The 25,689-nt window shown below is 46.5% G+C and overlaps 1 protein-coding gene across 5 annotated transcripts in view; it reads left to right on the top strand.

The window, feature by feature from the left end:
* Positions 1 to 2,802: 2,802 nt before the first annotated feature.
* The window catches only part of SMURF1 (SMAD specific E3 ubiquitin protein ligase 1), a 46,156-nt gene continuing 23,269 nt past the window's right edge, over positions 2,803 to 25,689 (top strand). Inside the window, exon 1 of one of the 5 annotated variants that reach the window (XM_062613555.1) lies at positions 2,803 to 3,014. In XM_062613555.1, coding sequence (XP_062469539.1) covers positions 2,960 to 3,014 — 55 coding nt within the window. In that variant the 5' untranslated portion in view covers positions 2,803 to 2,959. Of the gene's footprint in view, positions 3,015 to 7,755; positions 8,137 to 25,689 lie in introns of those variants that run through there. The other 4 variants (XM_062613550.1, XM_062613551.1, XM_062613554.1 and 1 more) reach the window with 4 other exon arrangements.

Below are 25,689 nucleotides of genomic sequence, written 5' to 3' on the forward strand. Positions count from 1 at the left end.
GGTGGTGTGGCTCTTGGGGCCAGCTTGCAGCAAGCTCTGGTGCCCTGTGTCTCCTCCAGACCACCTAGGGAAAAGGGAGGTGGTTAAAGCCTGGTTGTGTTCTATGCCCTGCAAGGCATGCACAGCCCTGCCTGTGTGCGCCAGAGCTGGGTATCACTTAGTTAATCTTAAACACTGGAACTGATGAATCACAAAGTGCTTCCTGCTTCTTTTTCCCCTTCTTGGATCCAAAATGATGCACTTAAAGCTGCGATAAAGCAATGCCTGAACATGCACCTGAACCCAGTGCCTGTGGAAACGCTTTGTGTGTGCCCCTGGGTTAACATGGAGGACTCTGAGCATCTTCCCTTGGCTGATGCAGCATCTGGAAATGGTCAGATTTCACCAAGTAAAAGGAATCTGAGGCAGGTGCTTCCTCAGCGTAAATGGAGATGTGGACCGGAGCTGAGCTCGGTGTGCCTGCCCTGCCTTTGGACCGTGGTCCAGCGTGGAGCATCCCATAGGGCTTTTCCAAGGGATAGTGCTGACCCTGAGTTGCTGTTTGATGATGCTCTGCTGACTAAAAGCAAGCTAGAAAAGGGGAAGTGCAGAGGCATTTGATGCTTGTCCTGCTTTCTTGCGTGTGCTGGCATAAGCCTGTAATAGAGGGTGTTGTGTGGAGCCTTGGGGCCAAAGCTGCTCCCACCATCATGTCCTCAAGCTGCAATAAAATAGCATCCCTGTAGCCCTGAATGCACTGGAGACAAAAACATCCCCTTTTCATAAGAGCTGTGGTGCGTGGCTGATGTCCTGTGCTGCAGGGCAAGGGAGGGGAGGAGGTGGTTGGGGATTGCAGCTGGTCTGGGGTATCCATGGGGACCAGCGAGGGGAGATGCTGCTTCCCCAGAGCAGCAAAACCTCCCTCTGGAGATGCACAAGGAAAGGAGCTTTCCTAATGAAAGCATCCCATGTCCTGGCCCCAGAGGAGGCTCCTCGGTCCCCCCAGCGCTGGAGAGCTGGGAAAGGTGCTGCTGGTGCCCATGGTGGCCTGTGTGCCCCAAATCGGGTCCCAGTTAATTCGTGCAGGTGAGGCAGGGTCTCTTTGAAAGCACTTCTATGCCTAATGGTGCATTTCCTGCCTTGCATGTCACCCCCAGGCACCCCTATTCACCCTCCATGCCTCCCTGAATGCCACTTAGCAGGTCACCTCCAGGCACCCCTATGCCACTTTCCATGCACCCTTACATGCTCCTTGTCATCCTCCATCCCACAGCCATGTCACCCCAATACCACCTTCCCTGTCACCCCAATGCACCCCCATATACCCTCCATGCCATAACTATGTCACCCCCAGGAACCCCTATGTCACCTTCCTTGCACCTCTACATATGCTCTATGCCACCCTCTGTCCCACATCCATGTCACCCCAATGCACCCCCATATACCCTCGATGCCATAACTATGTCACTCCGATGCCCCTTTCCATGTCACCCCCAGGAACCCCTATGCCGCCTTCCTTGCACCCCTGCCTATGCTCCATGCCACCCTCCATCCCACAGCCATGTCACCTTCATATACCCTCCATGCCATAACTGTGTCACCCCAATGCCACCTTCCATGTCACCCCCATATACCCTCCATGCCATAACTGTGTCACCCCAATGCCACCTTCCATGTCACCCCCATATACCCTCCATGCCATAACTGTGTCACCCCAATGCCACCTTCCATGTCACCCCCATATACCCTCCATGCCATAACTGTGTCACCCCAATGCCACCTTCCATGTCACCCCCATACCCTCCATGCCATAACTGTCACCCCAATGCCACCTTCCATGTCACCTCCATATACCCTCCATGCCATAACTGTGTCACCCCAATGCCACCTTCCATGTCACCCCCATACCCTCCATGCCATAACTGTCACCCCAATGCCACCTTCCATGTCACCTCCATATACCCTCCATGCCATAACTGTGTCACCCCAATGCCACCTTCCATGTCACCCCATATACCCTCCATGCCATAACTGTGTCACCCCAGTGTCACCTTCCATGTCACCCCCATATACCCTCCATGCCATAACTGTCACCCCAATGCCACCTTCCATGTCACCTCCATATACCCTCCATGCCATAACTGTGTCATCCTAATGCCACCTTCCATGTCACCCCCATATACCCTCCATGCTATAACTGTGTCACCCCAATGCCACCTTCCATGTCACCCCCATACCCTCCATGCCATAACTGTCACCCCAATGCCACCTTCCATGTCACCTCCATATACCCTCCATGCCATAACTGTGTCACCCCAATGCCACCTTCCATGTCACCCCCATATACCCTCCATGCCATGACTGTCACCCCAATGCCACCTTCCATGTCACCCCCATATACCCTCCATGCCATAACTGTGTCACCCCAATGCCACCTTCCATGTCACCCCCATACCCTCCATGCTATAACTGTGTCACCCCAATGCCACCTTCCATGTCACCCCCATACCCTCCATGCCATAACTGTGTCACCCCAATGCCACCTTCCATGTCACCCCCATATACCCTCCATGCCATAGCTATGTCACCCCAATACACCCCCATCACCCCATGCACCACCCCTCCATCCAACCTCCCCTTCCACCTCCCCCCCACCAGAGGGCGCCATCCCCTCTCACACAGCTCCTACCCCCCCCCCGACCTTCCCAAGATGGCGGCCCCCATGCCCTTCCCAACATGGCGCCTCCCTTCGTCTTCTCCGTGCCGCGCGTTGACGTCACCGCCGTCCGCCGTGCGTGGGGCGGGGGCGTGCCCAGCGCGCTCCCCGGGCCGGGCGGTGGCGGCGGCGGCGGCGGTGGCGGCGGTGTCTGAGGGGAGCGGCCGGGCCCGCATGGCGGGGGGCCGAGGGGCTACCGGTTGAGACCGCTTCCTTCTCCTCTTCCTCCTCCTCGTTCTTCTTCCTCTTCCTCTTCCCAGCGCGATGTCGAATCCCGGGACCCGCCGGAACGGTTCCAGCATCAAGATCCGCCTCACAGGTAACGGGGCGGCGATGGTGTCTGTGTGTGGGGCCCGGTCTCCCCTCCCTTCACGCCGACAGGCCGTCCGGCCTGTCGGCGTGAAGGGAGGGGAGACCGGGCCCAAGGAGAGTGGGGCAGCGGCGTGAGGGGAGGTGTCAACCCGCTTGCCTTACCCTCTCCTTCCCCCAGGCCAGAGCACCCTGCTCCTTTATGGGGTCTCCTCTGCACCTTCAGTGTGTCCCTCCCCTATTCCAGCAAGGCAGAGCGCCTTGTTCTTTCCTGGGGTCTCCTTTATACCTTCCATGTGGGGATTCCTTTTGTGTGTCCCCCCGCCCCGAGCACTCTGCTCCTTCCTGAGGTCTTTTCTGCACCTTCCTTGTGTTCCCCCCCCATTCCAGCAAGGCAGAGCATATAACTCCTTCCTGAGAGCTCCTCTGTACCTTCTTTTGGGGGAGATTCCTTGTGTCCCCCCTATTGTAGCAACCCAGAGCACCGTGCTCCTTCCTGGTGTCTCCTCTGCACCATCCATGTGGGAGAACCGTGTGTCCCCCCCCTATTCCAGCAAGCCAAAGCACTTTGCTCCTTCCTGGGGTCTCTTCTGCACCATCCCTATAGGGATTCTTTGTGTGTCCCGTCCCCCCCCCCATTGTAGCAAGGCAGAACACATTACTCCTTCCCGGGGTCTCCTCTGTACCTTCTGTGTAGGGGGGTTCATTGTGTCCCCCTTATTCCAGTAAGGCAGAGCACTTTGCTCCTTCCTGGGGTCTCTTCTGCACCATTCCTATGGGGATTCCTTGTGTTCCCTCCATTCTGGCAAGGCAGAGCACATTATTCCTTCCTGGGGTCTCCTCTGTACCTTCCATGTAAGGGGGCTCATTGTGTCCCCCTTATTGCAGCAAGGCAGAGCACTTTGCTCCTTCCTGGGGTCTCTTCTGCACCATTCCTATGGGGATTCCTTGTGTTCCCTCCATTCTGGCAAGGCAGAGCACATTATTCCTTCCTGGGGTCTCCTCTGTACCTTCCATGTAAGGGGGCTCATTGTGTCCCCCTTATTGCAGCAAGGCAGAGCACTTTGCTCCTTCCTGGGGTCTCTTCTGCACCATCCCTATGGGGAAACCTTGTGTCCCTCTGTTCCAGCAAGCCAAAGTGCTTTGCTCCTTCCTGGGGTCTTTTCTGCACCTTCCTTTCGGGGGGATTCCTTGTGTCTCCCCCCATTCCAGCACATTACACCTTCCTGGGGTTTCCTCTGCTCCTTCCATGTGAGAAACCTTGTGTTCCCTCTGTTGCAGCAAGGCAGACCACCCTACCCCTTCCTGGGGTCTCCTCTGCGCCTCCCATGTCATTGAACATTATGTCTCCCCTATTCAGCACCTTGCTCCTTCCTGGGGTCTGTTCTGCACCTACCCTGGAGGAAAACCTTATGTCCCCCCCCCAGTTCCAGCAACCCAGACCACCCTTGCCCTTTCCTGGCCTCTCTTTCCCCAGGAGGATCCCTAGGGCCACCTCTCTCCCAGCCTGGTTTTCACCAAAGCCTTTCATCATTCCCCTTGCTTCGCTGTAGTTAATAAACTCCCCCCCACTTCCCATGTGCAGAGGAGGAGAACTCGGTTGCTAATGAGACAACGTGCGTTTACTTGCTTTCAGCTTCTCTTTTGGTGCTTTTTTAGCTGTTCTTCCTCCTTCCTCACAACTTGAAGGCAAATCCTGCCTTCAACTTCCAAAGTCCCTTCCCCGAGCGAGAGGTGACTCCAACCGTAGTGTGTGCGACGAGGCCTCAGTGAGAGTGCACCTATGGATAAGCCCATTTGCGTTGCACCCTGAAAGATGTGGATTCAGCCTCCTAGGAGCTGCTCCGGTCGATGTTTTAATGGGAAGAGACCCAGTTTCTGCTTCTTGAGGCTGTGGTATGAATTGTTAATGAACAAGGTGCAATCCAGTCTGTCAGAGGCAACAAGTGGATGGCGGAGATGGTTTGGGCTCAAGGAGCCACGTTGCTGCCCCTGGTCACTGCCATTGATCACATAGAGCTGTTTCTGCATAAAACAGTGCCAAATATTGCAAAAACAGCATTAGTTAAACTTCAGTTACAGGTTAACTTGCTTCTGGCACGGGATGCAATCAGTCAGAAGCAGCTCTTCCCCAGAAAGTCCTGGTTTGCTTTTAATCCTTCATTTGATTCTGTGCTTTGGAAGACCAGGGTTGGGGAGGATCATGTAAAGCTGAAAATCCTTTTCTTGGCCATGAGAAGGCTGAAAATAGTGTTAGGTTGGATGGATGATGCTTGATGTGAAATGAGTTTTGTGGTGCTGGGTGCGAAATGTCAGCTCGGTCATTCATGTGGCTTATTCCTATGCCAGTCAGTCAATAAGAATGTGAGGGAAGTAAGTGAGGCCGTGGTCTCAGTTCTGAGCTGGAGGACAGCATTTAAATAACAGAGAGAAGCTGTTGGGTTACGTTGGAGAGGCTGAATGCTGCATCCAAATGCTTTGTTGCTTTTAGCGTGCGCTCGAGAATGTCGTCTGGAAGAGGCTGAAGTTTCACTTTATTGAGCAACTCTGCGGATGATTTTTCTCCTTCCTCCACTTTTTTGAGCTGCACTGAAGCAATCTGCTTGCTCCGACACATTTTTTACGAGCGGGAATGGGTGGTGTGACAGAAATTGCTGTATTTAATCAAAAAATAAATTGCTTTGGGAGAGGTTTTGCTTCTGAATCGTTAGGCAACGCCGTGTTCTTGGCTTCGCTGGAGACCAGTGTGCTGACTTACCTGTTTCAAAGAGCTCTAGCTAAGCGTGCCTTTTGTTTTCTCATCTGGTTTGCTGTGGGGAGGTTGGGGCAGGTTTAAATCAAGGCAGAAGGAGCTCTTTTGTTATGATTTACTACCTGCATTGTGTGTCCTGTGATTAGAAACCATTTATGTTTTACCCTGCTGAAAATAGCGGTGTAGATACCTCTTTAGGCTGAAGATCCCATTTACTTTGCAAATGGGAAGGGAGCAGTGGTAGAATCTCTCTTGCTTTTTTCGTAAAGGCATCATTGTATTTTCCTCATGTATTTGTATTAGCAGCATGTTGGGATTATTTATGTGGATATCTCTAAAAGCTTTGGATCCTCTGATGATTGTGGGATATTCTCTTCCAGCGTACACAGAGCGGTGTCAGTCCTATCCTGATAGAAATGGTAATGAAACAAAATGGCAAATGATGCATCTTCTTTAGAAACACTAAAAAAACCCCAACCTCAGGAAGGAAGTTGGATGACAGCTTAAAATCATAGAATCAGAGAATGGTTTGGGTTGGAAAGGACCTTAAATCATCCAGTTCCAACCCTCTGCCATGGGCAGGGACACCTCACAATAAACCATGGCACCCAAGGCTCTGTCCAACCTGGCCTTGAACACTGCCAGGGATGGAATGACTCTGTGTCACGTGGCTCTCAACCATGCTGATCTCTCATCCTATCTCCATTTCTCCTGTTCCTCTTATTCCCATTGAAGCTTTCACCACTGCTGGTGATGCAGGAGCTAGAGAGATCCCTGGCCACGTCTCTTGCTGCTTGGAGCAGTTCTAGGCAAAGTAAGGTAAAAGTTATCATTAAGTGTGTGGTTTCTTTGCGCTGCCCTCAGGGTAGTGCAGCAGTGGTGGAATTACCCAAACAGAGACGGAAATAATGCAGTGATATTGTGAACGTGTGTGCTCAGGATCCCCTGCATCAGGGAGGAGCACGATCCACGGGCCAGGGGACCTTTGTGGAGCACGTGTGTCCCTTTGCACTGATGTGCTTCTCTGAGACCTTTGTTTGCTGCTGCAGTCGCTGCTCCCTGGGGAAGTTCCAAAGGGTTCATCATCTCCAAGGCTTACACACATCTTGCTCATGCTGTTATATCACCCTGGAGTGCTCGTGGAACCTGCTGTCTCATTGTGCTGGGTAGTAGAGATGCTCCTGTTCCATGTAGCTTGCAGGCCAAGGTTGCAGATGGAATTGGGAAGAGACTGTGAAGGAGTGGACTAAAGATGGAACTTTTCCACCCAAAAAGCTACAAGTTGTGTTGTGGCTTCATCATTGGCTATTTCAGCAGGGTCTCTGTTGAGGTGGTAAAAGCTGGCTGGCTTCTGGTGCCATTGTGGAACTAAGAGATTGGGAAGGAAAAGGCATTGCTTTAACCTTTATGGATCCCTCCATAGGTGGAGGCAGAGAGGATCTTGTGTATGAGGTCAGATGGAAAAACCAGTCTCTAACGGAAAAGCCAGAGTTGGTACAACAGGAGAATACAAGTGTCTCCAAGCACCTCACTAAGCTGCAGTCCAGAGTACTCAAGAACATAAAAGGCATTCCTCCTCGGCAGACCTGGCTGTTGTTGGGATTTTGGAAGGAGGGTATGGGCAAGAGCTCTTCCATGTGTGAGGAGAGCGCATCCTCCTCCCCATCAGGGAGGAGGATGAGAAGGAAGCAGGCGATTTCTGTGCGCTGAGGGAAAGAACCAGATCTGTAGGTGACAGATTTGATTCCTGTAGGGAAGGTGCTCAGCAGTGGCAAAGCAAGGGAAAGAGGTGATGCAGGTGAGTATCCAGAACAGCACTTTCAGTTCACTGTGTTCTGCACAGGTTAGGGAAGTCCTGTTGCCAAAACTGACCAGTTGGTAGCTGGGAAATGGATGGCTTTGGGCCTTTTTGCAGATGTGCATTTGTAATTTAAGGAATACACCAAAGAATACAGTTACTTCAAGTAGAAAACAGAATATTATGTTGCCTTAAAAGCAGAGTTCACATAGGATTGTTACAAAAGCACGGGTTAAAATGTGTCACAAACATCAGTACGTTTTGCTTGTCTTCCCTGACTAATGCATTAATCATTGCAGCAGAGTTAACTGAGTGATCAATAGCAACACTAATACTGGTGACCTGGGCAGTTTTATGTCCAGTGTTCAGAAACAATGAAGATCTGTGTAGAGATCTCAATATCAGGCATTGTAAATCCTTCATAGGCTGTCTGTAGCTTTATGGTTGTACATGAGAAGGGCTGTGGGTTACAGCCTCAGAGCACTGGTGCAAGGCAAACAGCGGCTGCTCAGCCCAACCTTGGCATTTGGAGCTTAATACTGAGCCGGTTTCATGCAATGGGGAACACGGTGGGAAGCGGCAGTAAGTTGCTCCAAATATATTTTGCGTGGTAATCTGGGAGCATGGCGAAATCTGTGTCTTGTTATTGTCTTCTTGTAAGGGTTTTCTCTACTCCATGTCTTCTGGGAGCAGGCTGCCTGGTGTTTGGAGTGCCGGGCTGGAACTTCACTACAGATTCCCTGTGCGACGCTGAGCCGAGGCGCTTAATCTCTCCCCGCTTCTCTTCCCCATTTGTGTTATGAAGTAGTAGTGTTTGGTGAAGGTATGTCTGGGGCTGCTCAAGCCCCTTGGATAGGGATGGTGAAGAGGCTTGGGGCATATAACTATAAGGACTTGAACAAACCAAATCATCCTGCTTTCCTGAGGGGGAAGTTCGAGCGCAGCCTTTGCAGCCGGCCAGCTGGCATCTTCGGGCTGCTGGAGTGGGAATCCAAAGAGCAGCCTTTTCCTCTGGGCAGGCTATGGGTAGTGAGGCTCCTTTTTTGTTTCTCCCAGTAAGTCAGGACGATGCCAGCACCATTGTCCTGGTGGAAGTAAATTAAATTTCCAAAAGGAGTTTGTTTGAATATCCCCCTCAGGCAGGGAAAGGAGAAACAATAACTGCTTTATTCCCAACTTGAAACTTTCTTTTCTCAAATTGAATGTCTTCATAGAAAGAAATGCTATTTGGGATGTGGTTGTGCAGTTATTTAATGATTTCTTCTTTTTTCATTCCATACGACCCACCCGTCCAAGACCAGTTTTCTCTTCGTTTCCTTCAATGGCTTTATCACATTTTGCAGCATCCTACTTTGTGTTTCCAGTTCCTCAGCGAGGAAGTGGATTTTACACATGATGTTAAGTGTGGCAGGTAGCTGACCTCTTCCCGACAGCAACTGGGAAGCTTTTAAAGCTGCAACTGGAAGTAAAGATGAATGAGAGACCCCTTGGTTGTGTCTGTAGCTGGCTGGAGGTGTGCTTGGTGGGTCGATACATGAAGAATTGCTGCATGGAAATACCACCCATGCGTGTGTGTGTGTGTTGGAGGTTTACCTGGATTGCTGCCCAGCTCCAAGCAAGCCCGGTTGACACACTTAAAGTGGGATTAATCTGGTTGGATTACTTGCTGCTATTTATGGTTCCAGCATTAAATACTTGCTCGGCTGCCCGGCTGGTTTGGGCCACGTTGGTTGAGGTAGTGTGATAGGGCAGCGGTTTGGAACAGACGCAGTTTGATCGGTCAGCGTAGTACTTGTGAAGTTTAGGTGTGTACACAGCAGAGAAACTCCTTTAAGACTTGAGTGGAGAGAACAGTAAAAAGCAGGGGCTGAAAGGGGCAGTTCCACCGGCCATTTTTCCCCCTAAATTAGGAATTGAATCTTTCTGGTTATGTTGTGGTCAGCGAGATCTTGAGTCTGGAGGTTCTTGTTGACAAGCACCACGTTGTTCCTCCTGTTGTGATCTGTTCGGGTTTTAGGGTATGGCTGTGTTGAGGTCTCACATAGAGTCCTCATATACATGACTCCTCTTTTGACTGTGAGGACACCACTACAGTTGATCAACTTCCAGCTTTATTTACCTTGGTATCATCTCACCTCCTTTAGGATGTATACTGGAAAGCCTGAAGTTAAACATACAGGTAGTTGACAGTGCTTGCGTTATGGCTGGTGGTGAGGAAGATGCACTGCATCTGACTGTGATGTTTCAGGTGCTTACATCTGAGTTCCTGCAGATACTGCTGCAGTAACTCAAGCTGTTATCTCTTACGTTATCTGTTATGTTGCTTTCTGTTGCGAGTTGATTTTGGGAGAGGACAAACAGGAGAGAGAGAGAGCAGTGATTTCTTAAACCACACAGCAAGCTTTGCTAGAGCTTGTTTATCAGTATATATATCCATTTGCAATAGATCTATTTAAGTATTAATGTAGTAGAAGAGGAAACCTGCACATATATTTGCCAAAGGAGAGCCAGTAGCTCCATAACAGGTTCAGATGCTGGTTACATGCTTTTAAACTTTATTTCACACCTCTTTGAAGGGAAATGCAGTTATTCCTGCAATCCCTGGGGATCTTTTTCCCCCTGTTTTCCATCTCAGTCTTTCTTTGTGAAAGTCTTAAAACTCAACGGGAGCACGTAGCAGAGATGTTGTATTTCTTACAACTATTCCCTTACAAACTGGCAGCTACACTGGGGATATTTGAGGGTACAGGAGGCGGAGGATACGTTTGACGATGCTCTGGGTGAATTGGCAGAATACGCACGCATGCTGGTTTAGAGAGAATCTCTCCACAGGGCTGTAATAGCTTGATGCCTTCCTCTTCAGCAAGTCATTTTTGTCAAGTTAAAGGCCAAAATTCAAACTGGCTTGTTGTCAAGGACACTAAGCGCAGCGGGCAAAAATCCCCAAGGCTACCCAATTCACAGCGTAGATAGATAAAGCTGGCAGAGCATGGTTTACTTGTTTACTCCCCTTCCCCCATGCAAAATCCTCTTGTCTTGTTTTGGGGTGTTTTTTTTTTGTTGAGGATACGGCCACTATTATGCATGCTAATACAATTTAACAGCAAGTAGTTAAATGGAAGGTTTGTTCATCTGTATGTGGGGAAAACAATCGATTATTGTTCTGGAGTAATGCAGAGATAATGCACAATCCCCTCCCTCCAGTGACTGCATGGGGCTGCAGGCTGCTCCCTGTTCCAGCCGTGCTCACCTCTGTCACAGCTGGAAGGACTTAGCATTGGCAGCATCCCATCCTGGTGGGCACCAGCCCTTTACGCTGGCTGTTGTGTAGGGAAGCAATTCAGATGGGTTAAGCTCATAATCCGAAATGGTGCTTTTAGAAACATAAGAAACAATGGAAAATCCAATGGATTTAGGTGTTTGGAATAGCTTTTGTATTTTACACTTTACTTCTCGATTCCCTTGTAAGAATGTACAAGAGCCCATTTAGGAATAAAGGGCCGTGTTAAACCACACTATTAACTTCAAGTATTATTGACCACTGGAATACTCCAGGAGTATTATGTGTCCCTGAATGTCCTCACTAATGGGCAGTTTCAGCCATGGTTGGCTTTTTCAATGGTAGATGGTTCTTTCCCAACTGATTATGAAGAAAATAAAATGTGTGTCTTTTTCTTTCATAGATAAACCTTATATTATCTTTCTCCTGCAGTAGTTTTTGCTTTTGCAGGTAAGATGTAGTAGGTAAAGAAATATTTCGCTTGGATGCAATCTCTCTTCCCTGAAGTTGATGCGTTCTTTCTAGACACAGTTTATTATTTGGAGCAAAATGGCATTTTTGGATGAGTGAATTAGGAAGAACAGCGTTTTCTCTGACCTTTTCAGATGTTTGCATTTTTGTCCTCTGCAGAGATCTGCCCATTTCCTCCCTCTAATGGTTACACTAAACCAAAATGCAAATGTTCTTATCAATTGGAAGTTTCCATCTCTTGTTTACTTCACAAAATGGCAAATTAAATTCGTATGTGTTACAATCTATTCCTCTAATTGCGTCTCGAGTTTCCAGGACGCTGTATTAAAAGCTCTCCCTTGCCTTTTTTTCTCCTTAAAATAAAGGTTAAAAACCCATTGAAGAGAGTTGCCTTTTTAATTATCTTCAACTCCAGGCCACTGCTGCTGTGAGTCTGAACTCTTCTTTTACCATGGTCCTGACTTTACTTCCTCACATCCCAAACACAGTCTGGATTGCATCCCCCAAAGCCACTACAGCAGAAAACCCAGTCCCTGTGGTCAGTGGTTTTGCATCTTCTGGGCCATAGGGTGTATGCCCCGAATAGTTCATTGAAAAGGAAGCATCTTTTGAAATGCTCTGTTTTCCTCAAGACCAAAAGAAAAAGGAAGCTCTCCAGACTGCATGTGGAAATTAACTGGGTATGGGTTGTGCTGTTGCTTTAACATCACTTTTTAACCACACTAGTGCAGAATTCAGCACAGCAAGAAACTGCAGTTTGATTCAGGCTTGTGGTGATGGAGAGGCTTACAGGGAAGCCTTGTTCTGTATCACTGGTAAAGACCATTGAGTTCTAGCTATCCTTGAAGCTGATGAGCTTTGGTTTTCTTTTCCACACTTGTAGGCATTTTATAAGCATGTGGGAACTTCAGTTTAAGCTTGGAATGAAAACGCAGTTGTCCTGTTCTACGAGTGTAAGTCATAGTAGTGATACCTCCTTGTTCAAAAAGGCTTCTTTAGTGTTAATGGGAAGGGAATCCACAACATTTGGGTTTGGAATTGAGTGAATGTAAGCTAAAGGTCTGATGTCAGAAAAATTGGGTGAATTCTGGCTCTTGAAATCGTATTTACTTCAGTGTTATATATAGTAGAGATTCCAAGTAGTATCTCTTGTTTCTCTGCCTTAAAATCATCTGCAGACAGGTAACTGCCATGCTGAGTACTGCGATGGGTGTATTCACATTTTGGTGTCTGTGAATACCCTACTGAACCACAGGTCAGAGGGAATGGAATTGGACTGGAGAAAAAGAATAACAAATGCATGGAGTGTTGGGACTTTGGGAATTTCCAGAGCCCTTCGGCATATCTAACTTATCTCCCAGCTATTTCTGACGTCAAGAGCTTTTAAGCTGTGATTTGCTGATGTATTTAACCCACTCCTGAAATTACTTCTATCCAGAGTGAAAATACTTCTGTTGAGTTCCTCCTTTCACAGATGGGTGCTGGAATAAGGTGAGATGAGGTTAAAATCAGGGAGCTGGTAGGGGCACAAGGTTGAAAGCATGGCGTGGTCCATCAGCGTGTGAGCGTACTGGAGTCAGAGAAGGGGCCCAGACATGAGGCTTTAATGGCTTAGTTCATCTTGGTAGCTGTATAAAGTAGCCAAGCTGTATGATGTGATGTAACCAACTCGGGTTTAAATCTCTGCCCCCGCACCTTTCCCCAGAGATGCTGTAATTCGTTAAATAATCCAACATTAAACTGGCTACTGCAAAAGCACAGGCTCTAGGAATAAATGTCTGGCTCTCTATAAGCCTGACTTCTGCAATAATTAACATCACAGAATGGTTTGGGTGGGAAAGGGCCCTAAGATCATCCAGTTCCAACCCTCACAACCAGACTCCTCACACTAGACCCTGTTGCCCAAAGCTCTGTCCAACCCAGCAATTAACTGAAATACCATATATGCTCCATGTGCAGCTAATGTGCCACAATAGGAGCACCTACATCTTTTATTCCTTCTTTCCAGGATTTGTAGGGAATTGAATATTAACAGACTTCTTTCAAGACGTTAATTAGATGTGTCTGTTCCAGCACAATAAAGGAGCACAGGTATGAGAGTCAGTGGGTCACACTGACACCAGCGTGCAGCCCTTACGTGTGCTTAGGGTAATGTCATCAGTTCCAATGATTGTGCTGTCACCAGCTCTTATTAGGAGTGCTTTTACATGGTCTGAAAGGAGACTTAGGCAAACAAAAGCAGCATGTACATGGGCACTCTTCTGCGTTGTGTTCTTTAGCTGAAAATGAAATACCTTCTCAGAATTAAAGGTCTGTCTGCAAGCAGGATAAATCAGGAATACTCCAGGATAATCCAACAGCTGGGCTTGGGCCTGCAGTCACAGTGATTTCTAGGTTTTGCTTTCTTCAATCACAGGAGTAATTGGACTTGTCTACAAATGATGTTTGGATAAACTTCAATGGAAACTAGCAAAGTAGCCATCAAATGGGGTTTATATAAAAAATTGCTTGGGAAAATGTGTTGTAAGTAGCCTGCAATTCAAGGCATTTCCTTCCAGGATGCTTATCAAGTCTGCATGTGCAACTTCCAAATTGAACTAGGATATAGATGAGAACTATTTTTGATAGAAGAGGGGAGAATAAAAAGAGAGAAGAAAGCCCAGTTGGGAAGTAGTATCAGGGTTTTATATCATTGCCTTAGGATGTAAATCCTACAAGTGCACAGAGAGAAAAGAGACTTTGAAACACAACACATTAATCTGTGATGTTCAAGATGATGCTGGTAGTGTAAACGTGATTGAAATAGTCATTGTAGGAGTGGTGAGTAAATATACGAGAAGCCTTTGGATAAACTGCCTTCTCTTTGATATTATACCAAGTAAAGACAAAAGGTCCTGCTTGTTCCTGTGATGTTCACCAGGGAGGTTATATCAGGCAGAGCAGCTGCCAGTTTTAAGGGTGATCATGCTTCCAGATGCCAATGTAGAGCTTTTTATGATAGCAGCAACCAAAGACTCATGCAGAAGGTCCTGGTTGTGGCCGCCAGCCTCTTCTGGGGTGATGGAATGAAGATGTTGCAAGGCCAAGGGGAAGAGGATCCAGGAAGTATTTCTGTAGGGATTTCTCCTAGATTGGAAGCTGCTGTTACTCAGTCTCTAGGCTTTTGGATTCACAAATCAGCAGTGAAACCTGGCACATGGAAGCTGTCTGCAGGTTTTGGGAGGTGGTGCTGCCTTAGCTGGCCATCAGGCTGATGGATAAACTTAAGGGACGAGCTTCATCTTCTTTCCAGACTCAGAAATTACCAGACTACAAAAGGGATCATACCTGTCATTCTCCTCGAACTCGTTTTTGGCTCTTCATCTGATTTCTGTCAGATTTGATAAGGACAAAGATTATAAGTGTACCAGGTCTCCCAGACTGATGGAGATGAGCAGCTTCATAGAACAAATGCCCCTTCCCATGGTCCACCGAAGAGGGCAAGGTCCAGGTCCTGGTCCCCATTGTGTGGACAGGTGTGGAAGGAGAGTGGGAAGGGTGCTCTGAGGTAGGAAGCAGAGGAACAGGTACCTATTAAAATCATCACACATCTACAAGTAAACCAAGCTTCCTGAATTAAACTCCTGCTTCTGTAACCAGATTGAGAATGGGGTTTGGTTTGGGGATCCCTGGAGGTGTTCAAGGCCAGGTTGGACAGCGCCTTGGGTGCCATGGTTTAGTGTGAGGTGTCCCTGCCCATGGCAGTGGGGTTGGAACTAGATGATCTTAAGGTCCTTTCCAACCCTAATTATTCTATGATTCGGGGATTCTTTTTTGCTTGTTTGGTTTGTTGTTTGGGGTTTTTTTTTCCTTAGAACTTAACATCATTCTCCGAGAAACATCCAGTTGACTTTATCATATACCTGTAATAACATTCCCTGTATGTTTGCTTTAACTTAGGGGTTTGGTGTTGCTTTCTAACCCAGATGAAGCTCACACAAGGATTCATCTGCGTCCTGCGAGCGCGTCGCTTCCAGCATCAGCCGATGCATCAACCTCCCACTGGCGTTTTTTAATTACAAGAACAGCACTATCACTTCCAATTAGTGCCACACAGCTTATTTTAGTGAGGAGCAAAATGGGCTTTAAAAGGGTTTTCTCTCATGAAAATTGTTTATTCCATCTTGCTCCGTGTTGCTCCTATCTAGTAGTTTGTCAGTCAGTGCTTGGACTGCCTCAGATTCCTTGGGTCCTGTAAGTGATAGGAATGCAAATAAAAGGCTTACTTTTAATATCTCCACTATTTGATAAATAGGAATCACCTTGTTAAAACCAAAACCATCAAACAGTTTCTTCTCTTCTGGTTCCCCCAAAGCAAGCGATAGCCTGTTTTGAAGTGCATTCCCTGTGTTGGAAAGGTGCAGAAACCTATTTCCGGCAGCTTCTGTGTCATAGACTGTGAAGAGCTGTTTTTTGTAACCCTGCTCAGTGAAATTGGTAGGCCTTTCTTTTACGGAATTACTGTGAGAACAAGTAACATATCCAGTGAATTTAGCCTTAGTGAGAGTTCTCCTCATGCAGCGGTTCATTTTACCTGGAATATTAGCACCGCTAACCATCCGTGTGGAGTGTAATGCATTGGATCTATTGATTCAATTTGGAACGGAAAGCAAGCCGTCTGAGGCTTTGACTGAAGCAGCTGTCCTCGTGGGTTGTTTTGTTAGAGATTAAATTTGGGCTGTGTTAATATGTTTGATGAACACCTTTTAGCTTAGGAGAACTTTCCTCCTGTGGTTTTGGTTGCAGCTGAGCGGTGTCACTTGCATAAAATCCTGTCTCTGAATACAAAACACACGTGTTAAGGTCATAGAGGAAGAGGCACGATATCTTTTCATTCAAGCTCCCCTTTATGTATCTAATACCTTTGATCAAGGTATCTCGGAGCAGTAATGGGATTATAATTCATTGATGTAACGGACACAGACATTTTGTACAAGGAAAATCACAACCCGTTGCTGTTGCAGGCAAAGTGGTGGATGTGTAATGCTGAGGAAGCTATGACCAAACATCCTGGTTGGCATAAAGCACTGCAACGTTTTCATCAAGATCCCAGCCTTTATGAGTGGATTCTCATGGGATTAGAAAGGGGGTTTCCTTTATTGAGCAGCTTGCAAGTTGCTCTTAAAGCAGTTCCCTGGTGGGGGAAGTCCACGTAGGCTGCTGTTAAGCCACTGCTGAGAAACTGACTTTGCAATGAAAGCATTTATATTTTTAATGACAAAATTCCCTGCTGGAATGCTTACATGCATGCTGTACGTTGCCTGTTTGCATTCTAAACGCTGTTGTAACCCTGCTCTCTGCAGCCGGTTGGTAACTAAAACATTCCTAACATCTTTTGGCTGGAGATTCAGTCAAGGACGTTTCGCATCCTGCTTGCAAGAAGATGATTCCAGCCTTTCTTGAAGCTGCTCCAAAGGAGATTTCCTTCCGTAGTGGGTAGGGAAGTCACTGCTTATGGTCCAAGGGCTTAGTGACGTCCTCTTGTTGTCATGACCTACCATGCCTAACCGATAAGCAAATGGACATATTTAACATAGCTAGATGGGACAGGATAAGGGCTGGGGTCACTCTGTATCCGTGATGTGTGTTCTGCTTGAGCTCACTCAGCTCGTGAGTTGGTGTTGGCAGAATAATGTGGATAAATGTTTTAGGGGCATGAAGGAAAGGGGCTGTGTCTATGCCCATAGGCAGCAGACCTCCCTCCCCACGTCCTGACCAAATGGAAGGGTGTTTGCCATCATGGATTAGTTGTTCTTGCTCACCCGTAGATTGGCTCTGCCCACTCTGTTTGTTTTGTTCTTCAGCCCTGGTGACTGTCAGTAGCGCTGGGCTGAATAAACAGAGACTATTGATCAAATTTGAAGTCATTCACTTGGCAGTTTAAATAGATGCTGTCCTATATAATTAGAACAAGGGAGTAACACATAGGCTGATACAGCTTTATCCTGAATAAAAGCCTTCTTTTCATGAAATCTTGTTTGGTGCTATTCATCTCTGGGGTTTGTGCCTCTCATAGGTCACACAAGAATGAGACATTTTGTTTCAAATACCTACTGTGAAGAGGATGCTTTTGCTTGTGTAAGAGCAAAGACACTGCTACAGCATGGATCTGCTGAACTTTGGGAATAACATTAGGAAGAAGAGGGTGCAAACATGAGGTTATTGGTTAACCACATCCACCTAGAGCACACCTTGAGGAGGAGGACCACTCGGTATTGCTCCTTCAGCTCTGAAGCAGTAGCAGGTTTCGATTGTCCATCTCACTGCTGAGTGAAACACACACGTGCCTGTTAGATGTGGATGTTTGTACTCAAACACAACGGGGGATTAATTATTTCTGAAGGAAGACGTTCCCTTTTCATGGCTCCTGTCGCGCAATGTGCCTGTCAGCCTTCAAAGTGATGGCAACGTCTGGGATGCAGCACGGCCATGAGACACAGACCACTTTGCTCTGTGGCGTAGCGTGAACGCACCAGCGAGGAGCAGCAATAGTGTCACTGATAGATGTGCAGCGTGTGCCTGCAGCCAGGCCCCTGCTCCCGAATCACCCTGCTGCCGGTCCCTCGAGAGCAGGCAGATCCCGGAGCAGGATGTGCGCGCGTTGACCCACATTTCCTGGGGCAGAGCAGCCGTCACGTGCAGCTCACTGCTTGGGGATCGGATGAGAACCGATGTAACTTGGTTCTGTCGGCATCCGCGGGGATGCGCTTTTAGGGATTTGCCACCTGTGTGGTTAATACGTGATGAGGTGGATTGGAGAGTGTGTGTATGTGCTTCTCGTAGGCAAGACTTAGCATTGCACAATGGCAGCATCAAAAGAAGTCTTTTTATGTGTTATTCTCTTATAAGGCTGGTTATTAAATCACATCTTTTCTCTAACTAAAAGCTTTCATACTAAATCCTGGGAGAGTTTGTTCCATAGGGATGTTTTTCCTGCAACAGATGGACAAATGCCCCATAGAAGAAAACGGTGATTTCTTACTAGAAAGGCAGAAGTAGGTGAATGAATGCTAAATATTCTGCTCCCCAAAGCTATTAATGTCTCTGTAATTGCAGTCTTTTTTTGGAATAAGCCTCATTCCTGTCCCATTCTCCTTTCCCCTCATTCACAGCTTCCTTATTCCTGCACAGACACACTCAGCCCCCTCCTTCCCATTAGCTGGTGTCACCACTGCCACCTCCCGCTCCCCACGCACCCAGTGCGAGTTGGGCAGAGAGGATAACCCGGGAGGAGCTGATGGACTGGCAGGTATCCAGCATCGGTGCCCTGCACAAATACAGGCGTGTGTTTGGTGCTTCCTCTGGTTTTCCTTTGTAAACAAGGAGGGTTTAAGCTGAACTGTGAACAAATGGAGACAAACCCCAGCATAAAGAAAGCAGAGCGTTTTGTAACGTCTCGGGGGGATATTAACAGGGATTAGAACAGGCTGAAGAATCAGGAAGCAAACTACTGAAGACCTGAAAGCTGAGAATTTCCAGGAATTAAAAGCAATATTCTAAACAGAGGTGCTCTCTTCAGAATCAGAAGCGATGCCGAGGATTTAATCTGGGAGAGCACAATTCTTTCCCCTGCCTGAATGTAAACTGCACCTTTATTTTAGCTTTTCTGTTGGAAATTCCTGAAGCAGTTTTTCCCTTTTTGGAGTGATTTTTTACATTTGACCTGGACAGTCAAGGTGTCACTTTTCCATTTCTTTTTTTCATGTGCTTCTTGAATCATCTGGAACGTGTGACTAGGAAATGGTAACGAAGACAAAACCAGATGTGTGGCTGTATTTTGCCCAGTGTCAGTACACAGAGTTGCTGTACCAGGCTTGGGGTTAGTGCTCCTGCAGAGCACCAGCCTGACAGTGGCTGCTGCAAGGGGAGATTGACGATTGACATTAGGCAGAAGCTCTTCCCTGTGAGGGTGCTGAGGCGCTGGCACAGGGTGCCCAGAGAAGCTGTGGCTGCCCCATCCCTGGCAGTGTTCAAGGCCAGGTTGGACACGGGCTTGGAGCAAGCTGCTCTAGTGGAAGGTGTCCCTGCCTGTGGCAGGGATTGGAACTGGATGAGCTTTAAGGTCCCTTCCAACCCAAACCATTCCATGATCCTCCTCCGTGTGTCCCATGGTAACAACTAAGTTCTGCTCAGCCTGGCTGAATGGACTTGGAAAGATGCTTGATGCTGCTTAATGTGGAACCCTTCTCTGTTCTTGACATACAATGTCAGTAATAAAACTGCTCACCTCCCTTTTAGTACAGATTTACTGCAGCAACGTGTCCAGGTGGTATTTTTAACAGCTCCGTGGTGGGGGTTTTTTTGTAGCAATACTTTTACTTGACTATTTTAAGTCTTCCCATTTCAGTTTGTTCTGTACTGACACAAGCTGAAACCCAGCTGAAGAATGGAGGTTAAAACTGGTCACTAAACACACACAAGAGCTGGGAATCATCAACAAAAGAAGTCAGTTGAATGTTTTCATTCCCTCTAACATGGGCAAACCCTTCAGGTTTTCCCAGAAGGCACTAAAAGCATTTACATCTCAGTACTAAGATCCAAGTTAGGATTAAACCCTCATTTATTATGGGCTATTAGGCTGTGCCACTTCTTTCTAGCACCAACTTGATCTTGATGATCCATATGTTTGTTATCCTCAGGTTGATAATGACAGCCTAGGGAGCTATGGGAAGAGAAAGAATGACTTCTGAATGAATTCCAGCTGGTTCAGTTTTTGGCTGTCCATTCACTAAGTAGCCTAGAACAAAATGAACTCATTGCTCTGGGCTTTTGTACACAGTTAACTCTTCACTGCATATTGACTTTCACTGCCCTGACTTTTAAATCTGAGCTCTCTCTCAGCCTGTTCAGAAAGTACCAGGCCATCCCATCTGTTTGTTATCATGCTCACCACAAACCAAACACCACGTTGGCGAATAAGGAAGGCAGAAGCTCTAAGAGCATGGAAAAGTTTCTTTGGCAAAGAGGCCCAAGGCTTTGAAAAGCTTTACATGGCAAGGCTTGAGGCTTTTTATGTTTCTATCCAAACATGCCAAAAAGCACTCGGCATACCTCAGTTAAAACACAAGCCTGGAAAGCAGCTTAGAAGCTCTAGAAACGAGGGGAAGTTTCTAAGTCATTTGGTAACCTGAGGTATGTGGTTTTAAAGCACTGATACAGTACTGCTGCCTTGCTTGAAAGGAAGAATGCTTTTCATTTACCTGCAGAGAAGTCTGGGGTGTTGACTTTGTGCCTCTTGAAGAGTCATCCAGTACCTGTTGGAATCTGTTCTGGTAGCAGGAACTGGAGTTGGCTGTAGTGCTAGAAGAGGCGCTTGGTAAGTGTTGCTCTTTGCAGTAGGTGTCTAGCAACTGCTTGTTTTGGGATTGCTCAGTTACTAAAGAAATGCAAAATGAGCCTAAAACACCTTAAGCCCAGTGCACTGTTTTTATATACCTGATATTCCATAGGTTAAATTTCTCTGTGGAGTTTCTCTATTGGAGGTTCCTCACTCAAATGGTTCAGAATGAACAAAGAAATGTGTGTTCTTGACTGTTGTGACCACAGCGGTCACCAGTGTTTCATGCTTTTAATTGTGACTTGTCAAATTGCTCAGGCAAAAGCTTGTTCTTTTTCAGTGTTTTTAAAGATGATTTAATCTAATTTCGTTTCGCTGCCAGTTGCCTTCACCATCAGCAGCATCCCAGGTCACCTGTTCTCTGGCCAGCTTCCTCTTCTTGCTTCGCTTTAGTTGAGCACTGAGTCGGGCAGCCCTACTTTGACCAGAGCCAAACCTGCATATTTAGCTTTCAGGCAAGATTCCATGGGAGTTGCTTAACTAAAACTCTTCTACTGATACATTTAAGCCCTCACGAGATGAACTAATAGTTTACATAGTTTACAACTTACACATAACTTAACGCCATTCATTTTTTAAATAACAATGTTCTTGCTTTGAAGCAATCACTTGATGCAAACCAGACATGAATTTTGCCCTCTTTACTAAATACCCCCATTGGAAACTTTTGTTGCTATAAAGTTGATTTTATACCTTATTTAATTGCACTAAGATATCAAAGAAGCCAAATACTGGTTCTGTCTGGAAAAAACCAAATCTCAGTTCTTAAATAGAGATTGGGCACGTGTTAAATCGCCGTTCGCTTTCCCTCCTTTACAACAGCGTTTAACATTCAAATTGCTTTGTTGAAATATTGCCACTACCTGGGTGTGTAGGGATGTAAATACCAACCCCTCTGTGGAGAGACAAAACATATGGTTTAGGTTTTAAACTGCAGGATCTGCTTTGGTTTAGCTGGGAAGTTTTAGACCTTTTACTGTTTGACAGTAATTCAGTGCTTCTATTGAAACGGTGCTTGGCTCTATCTGGTCATGCTTTGCCAAGGTTTTCAGTACCAAGGTTTCTGCTTTCTGCTCTCAGTACCAAGGTTTTTACGTGTTTCCCAGTGGAAGGCCAGACTTCTTTGTGCTTTGTGCAGGACAGGCAGATATTATGAGGCCACACAATATATATATGAAGAGAACCGGCAATAATATTGGGTTAAAAAGTACAAAAGGTGTGTGTTCTGTTCCTGTCGTTTCCAAACCATTATGCTCCGTGGACAGAAGCTCAAGGCCACATCTGTTTTAATTGCTCTGATTGCTTGAGCGTTCTCCTAATTCTAGGTCTATGGGTAAGCATCTGCAAATGTGTTGCTTCTGGTTTTGGTTTCTTGTTCTGTGCTTTCCTCTCCTTTATAAAGCAGCAGAGAGCAGTTGTGCTGGTTTCCCTCCCGGACTTAGGAAATGAATGTCTTGTAAAAGCTCTAAGTCCATTAATTGAATGGTGGTTTGGGGAGGGGGGGGAATAAAGCTGCCGTTAATAGAGAAAGGTACTTGTAACTTGAGCCTCACAACCTGGTTGTAAACCATGCAGTTGTAGCAGTGGTACGGCTGGCCCCATAGAGGATATCTGGGAAGAAAGGGAATCTAAATTTCCATGTTTTATAGGGAGCAGGGGATTTATTGGAAAAGCCTTTTATGCCCTGAATTAGTAAGCAAATGATCAGCTGCACGGGGGAGTCCTTCTGAGGTGCTTTTCGGTAATGAAAATAAGGTGTTTAAGGCTTTCTGCACTGAACTTCTGAAAGTGGAGATCAGGGGCATGTTAAATTAAACACACCTAAAGGGAACACTGACTGAGCACTTGGCTGTGCTGCATATGGGGGCTCTCATTCTCCGTTACAGGGGTGTCCCCTATTTAATAGGTTATTTCTGTCAGAGTAATGAATAATTCACTGTTGTTCATCTGGTATTTCTCAGAGACACAAATCTATACATCTGAAGATCTGCACAGCATTTTGAGAAAGGACCTTTTGTATCCAGGGAGCAGGACTAAGTCTGATGCCCAGCTCTGCGCAGGACCTGTTGTAAGCGCCGTTAGGTTGAGTACGTGATCCCGTTAGGTATTAACATCTGGAGAGGTTTGAAAAAGGTGCTTCGAAACCTCCCAAGTGTTAAAAGCACAAAATATTTTTGGCAATCTTGGTAAAACGGAGTTTGGAATCTGAGTTATGAGTGCATGTGGGTGGAGGAACATGGTTTTCATGCTTTAGGAATTTTTTTCCAGATGCTTTCTCAGTGCTTGGGTAACTGTAAAAGTGAAGTATTAAGCCTTCAGCATGGATTTATTCCTTGCTTTTAATGTAATTGAAGGAAATGGAGCCACAGTTTCCTGGTGCGTTTTGAGCTTTGCTATGGGGGTGATGTTGCAGGGCTCTGTTTCAAAACATGAGCACAAGTATGTGCAAGCTGCACAGATAAACCCATCCTGTTCATTGCACCCACAGTGTTCGTTGCACGTGGTTGGAGATACAAGAGGTATAAGGCGAGAAATCCACAACTGGGTCGATCCCAGCAACTAACAACTTGCACAAGTGATGTGCGGAGGGAATGTAAAATCCCACTTTGTGGCTTTTATTTCCAGTAGGAATTCTGTCACTGCAATTGCTTTGTTTAGCTGTTAACTAAGAGTTTGTGCTTGCCCTGAGAACAGGATATTATTCTGTGTGGTTTTAATGGAAGATTTTAGTTCTCTCCAGAGAGTTCTATTGCTGCTGTACGCAGGGGCTGACACTATAGCTGAAGCCTGAGAGTATCCTTTGTTTACAGAGAGCTTTTTTGGAGCCTGTTTGTGGACCCAAAGGGAAAACTTGACTGAATTTGGGAAATCCCTCTCTACAAAATCAATGTTCCACTTGGTCATGGTTCTGGTAGGGATGGAGGACTGAGTTTTCAACCCCAAATAGGGGTAGAAATGACCTGATGTTCTGTTAGCGTTTTCTCTGGTAAGACTGTCATCAATAGGGTGTTCTTTGGGAATGGCTGTAAAGTGGCAACAGTAAGAACAGATTCACCTCTCCAGTTCCAGTTCTCAAAGAAGGTGGTTGTGCTTTGAACATGTTGGGAGACAGTGTGCCAGGACTTCATGTCTGTAAGACTCAAGCAGTCGGAGATGCTTGGGGCTTATGTCTATCTAGGAAATAGGAGACTGTGTAGGGAGTATGAGGAGGTTCTTGGCCTGGCTTAGGGGAAGGCATAGCAAAGTCGTAAGAAAACTGATGTAATAGCTGGGATTTAATGAAAGATTTAATCTGAGAGGTAGCCTTTATCTCAGGCATTTGTTATGGGTGAGCAGAGGGGGAAGGAGAGAAAGAGGAGTTAGTGTGAGGGATAATTGGATGTGCTGCTTTCCACCTCTCTGCTTTGTGTGCCTTTCTCTGCTTCTGTACAGCAGCCCTGATTCAGCTTGCTATTGATCTTCCCGGTTTTTATCCCTGCAAAGTTCTTCAGCTAATTCCATAACTGAGTGTTTCTCCCAAGTTTTACATCTCAGTCTGTTCATTCTTAAACTTGCTTTACAGGTCTCAGTTAACTGGGAATTTAATGAGTCATGTACTTCCAATAGGCCTATGCTGGTTCTTAATGATTTATGTTACTGAGGGCTAAATCAGCCCTTGCTGCTGTGTATATGAAGACTTATTGTTTGGTCAATTTGAGTAATTCCTAGGAATCCTGGAGTTGAAACTCTCCTGTTTTGTCAACTCGGTATTGTTTGCGCTACGAGGACTGACTCGTTCTGCTTAGGTAGGATGGAATCTTGCTTCCTGGCTAAGTAGATACTTTAATGACATGTTAATGGGCTAATAAAAATGGGTTCTTCTGGGCGTGTGGTTTTTTGAAGATCTCTTCAAAGTTGTCTAGTGTTTGCAACTGGCTGCACGAAGCCAAGTTCCAGCCCACGAGGAAAGCAAGCCTTGAAAAGAGGCTTTGATTTTTCGCTGCAGCCTACACAAAAGAGCCACAAAAAGGCTTCGTGTATCAAATCTAGCAACTCTTTGAGAATCGAGGGGTTGTTTTTAATGAAGCACTGCTTTAATCTGGTAGTCAAGGTCTGCTTTAGCATGAGTTCAGGCAGAGTCTTACAGTGTCAGGGTAGGGCATGACGTAGGCTGGTCCTTGAAGGCTGAAGGGTCTCGGAGGGGGGTTTGGTTGGCTGATGTGTCAGATTGCAGATGTCAATGGCACCATGATGCTGGTGAAGGCCACTCAACGCACGTTGTGCATCAGATTAGTTCTGTGCAGCTTATTGGCTTATTTGGCTTCAAGTAAGGGAAGGCTTGAGTTTTGTTTAGCTTTTTCTGCATGCTAGGCACTGCAGTGATTCACAGGCAGTGACTGAGAAGTTAAAGCACTCGGTGGATTTATGCATTTCAGTCTCAAGCAGGCGAAGAGAACGACCAGAAGCATTCCTGAAGCAAACACAAAATAGGACTAGAATAGAAACCTTGGCCTCTGTGGTGACAATTTAGACTCCAGTTTGTGAATAAAGGGGGGTATTTTAGTGCAGTGATGTGGCTAGCTGTAAAGAAACAGCATTTTTAAATGCTTTGTGCCTTCAGCCGCCTTTCCTTTCCCATTAAACCCTTTCTCTTGCACCATACCAAGGATTGTCACCCTTAAAAAAGCACAGCACTTAAACCCTTCGTGGGGTGTCTGGTAGAGAAATCAACCCAGACATTTATCTGCAGTGAAGTCTCATTAAAGTTGTGTGCAGAGAAGGGAGCAGTGAGCAGAGCCCTATGTAAAGCCGTTCAGAAGGGGTGCTTTGTGGGATTCAGGGTATTTGCCACAAAATAGGCTGAACCATTTGGCTGCGACGTGATTTCACATCATAGCTTCAGCAATTGCGGCCACGGCGTTAGAGCGGTGGTAAAAAGCTGATGTTTGCTTTTTTTCCCCCTTGTTTTTGGAGGCTTTTTTACACTTCAAGCACATTATTTTTGCCGTGCAGCCTCTCAAAAACTTGT

The sequence above is a fragment of the Pezoporus occidentalis genome, unplaced genomic scaffold (genome assembly GCF_034315485.1).
Source record: "Pezoporus occidentalis ecotype Australia unplaced genomic scaffold, CSIRO_AGI_Poc_V1 ctg169, whole genome shotgun sequence".
In the NCBI taxonomy this organism is placed as follows: Eukaryota; Metazoa; Chordata; class Aves; order Psittaciformes; family Psittacidae; genus Pezoporus; species Pezoporus occidentalis.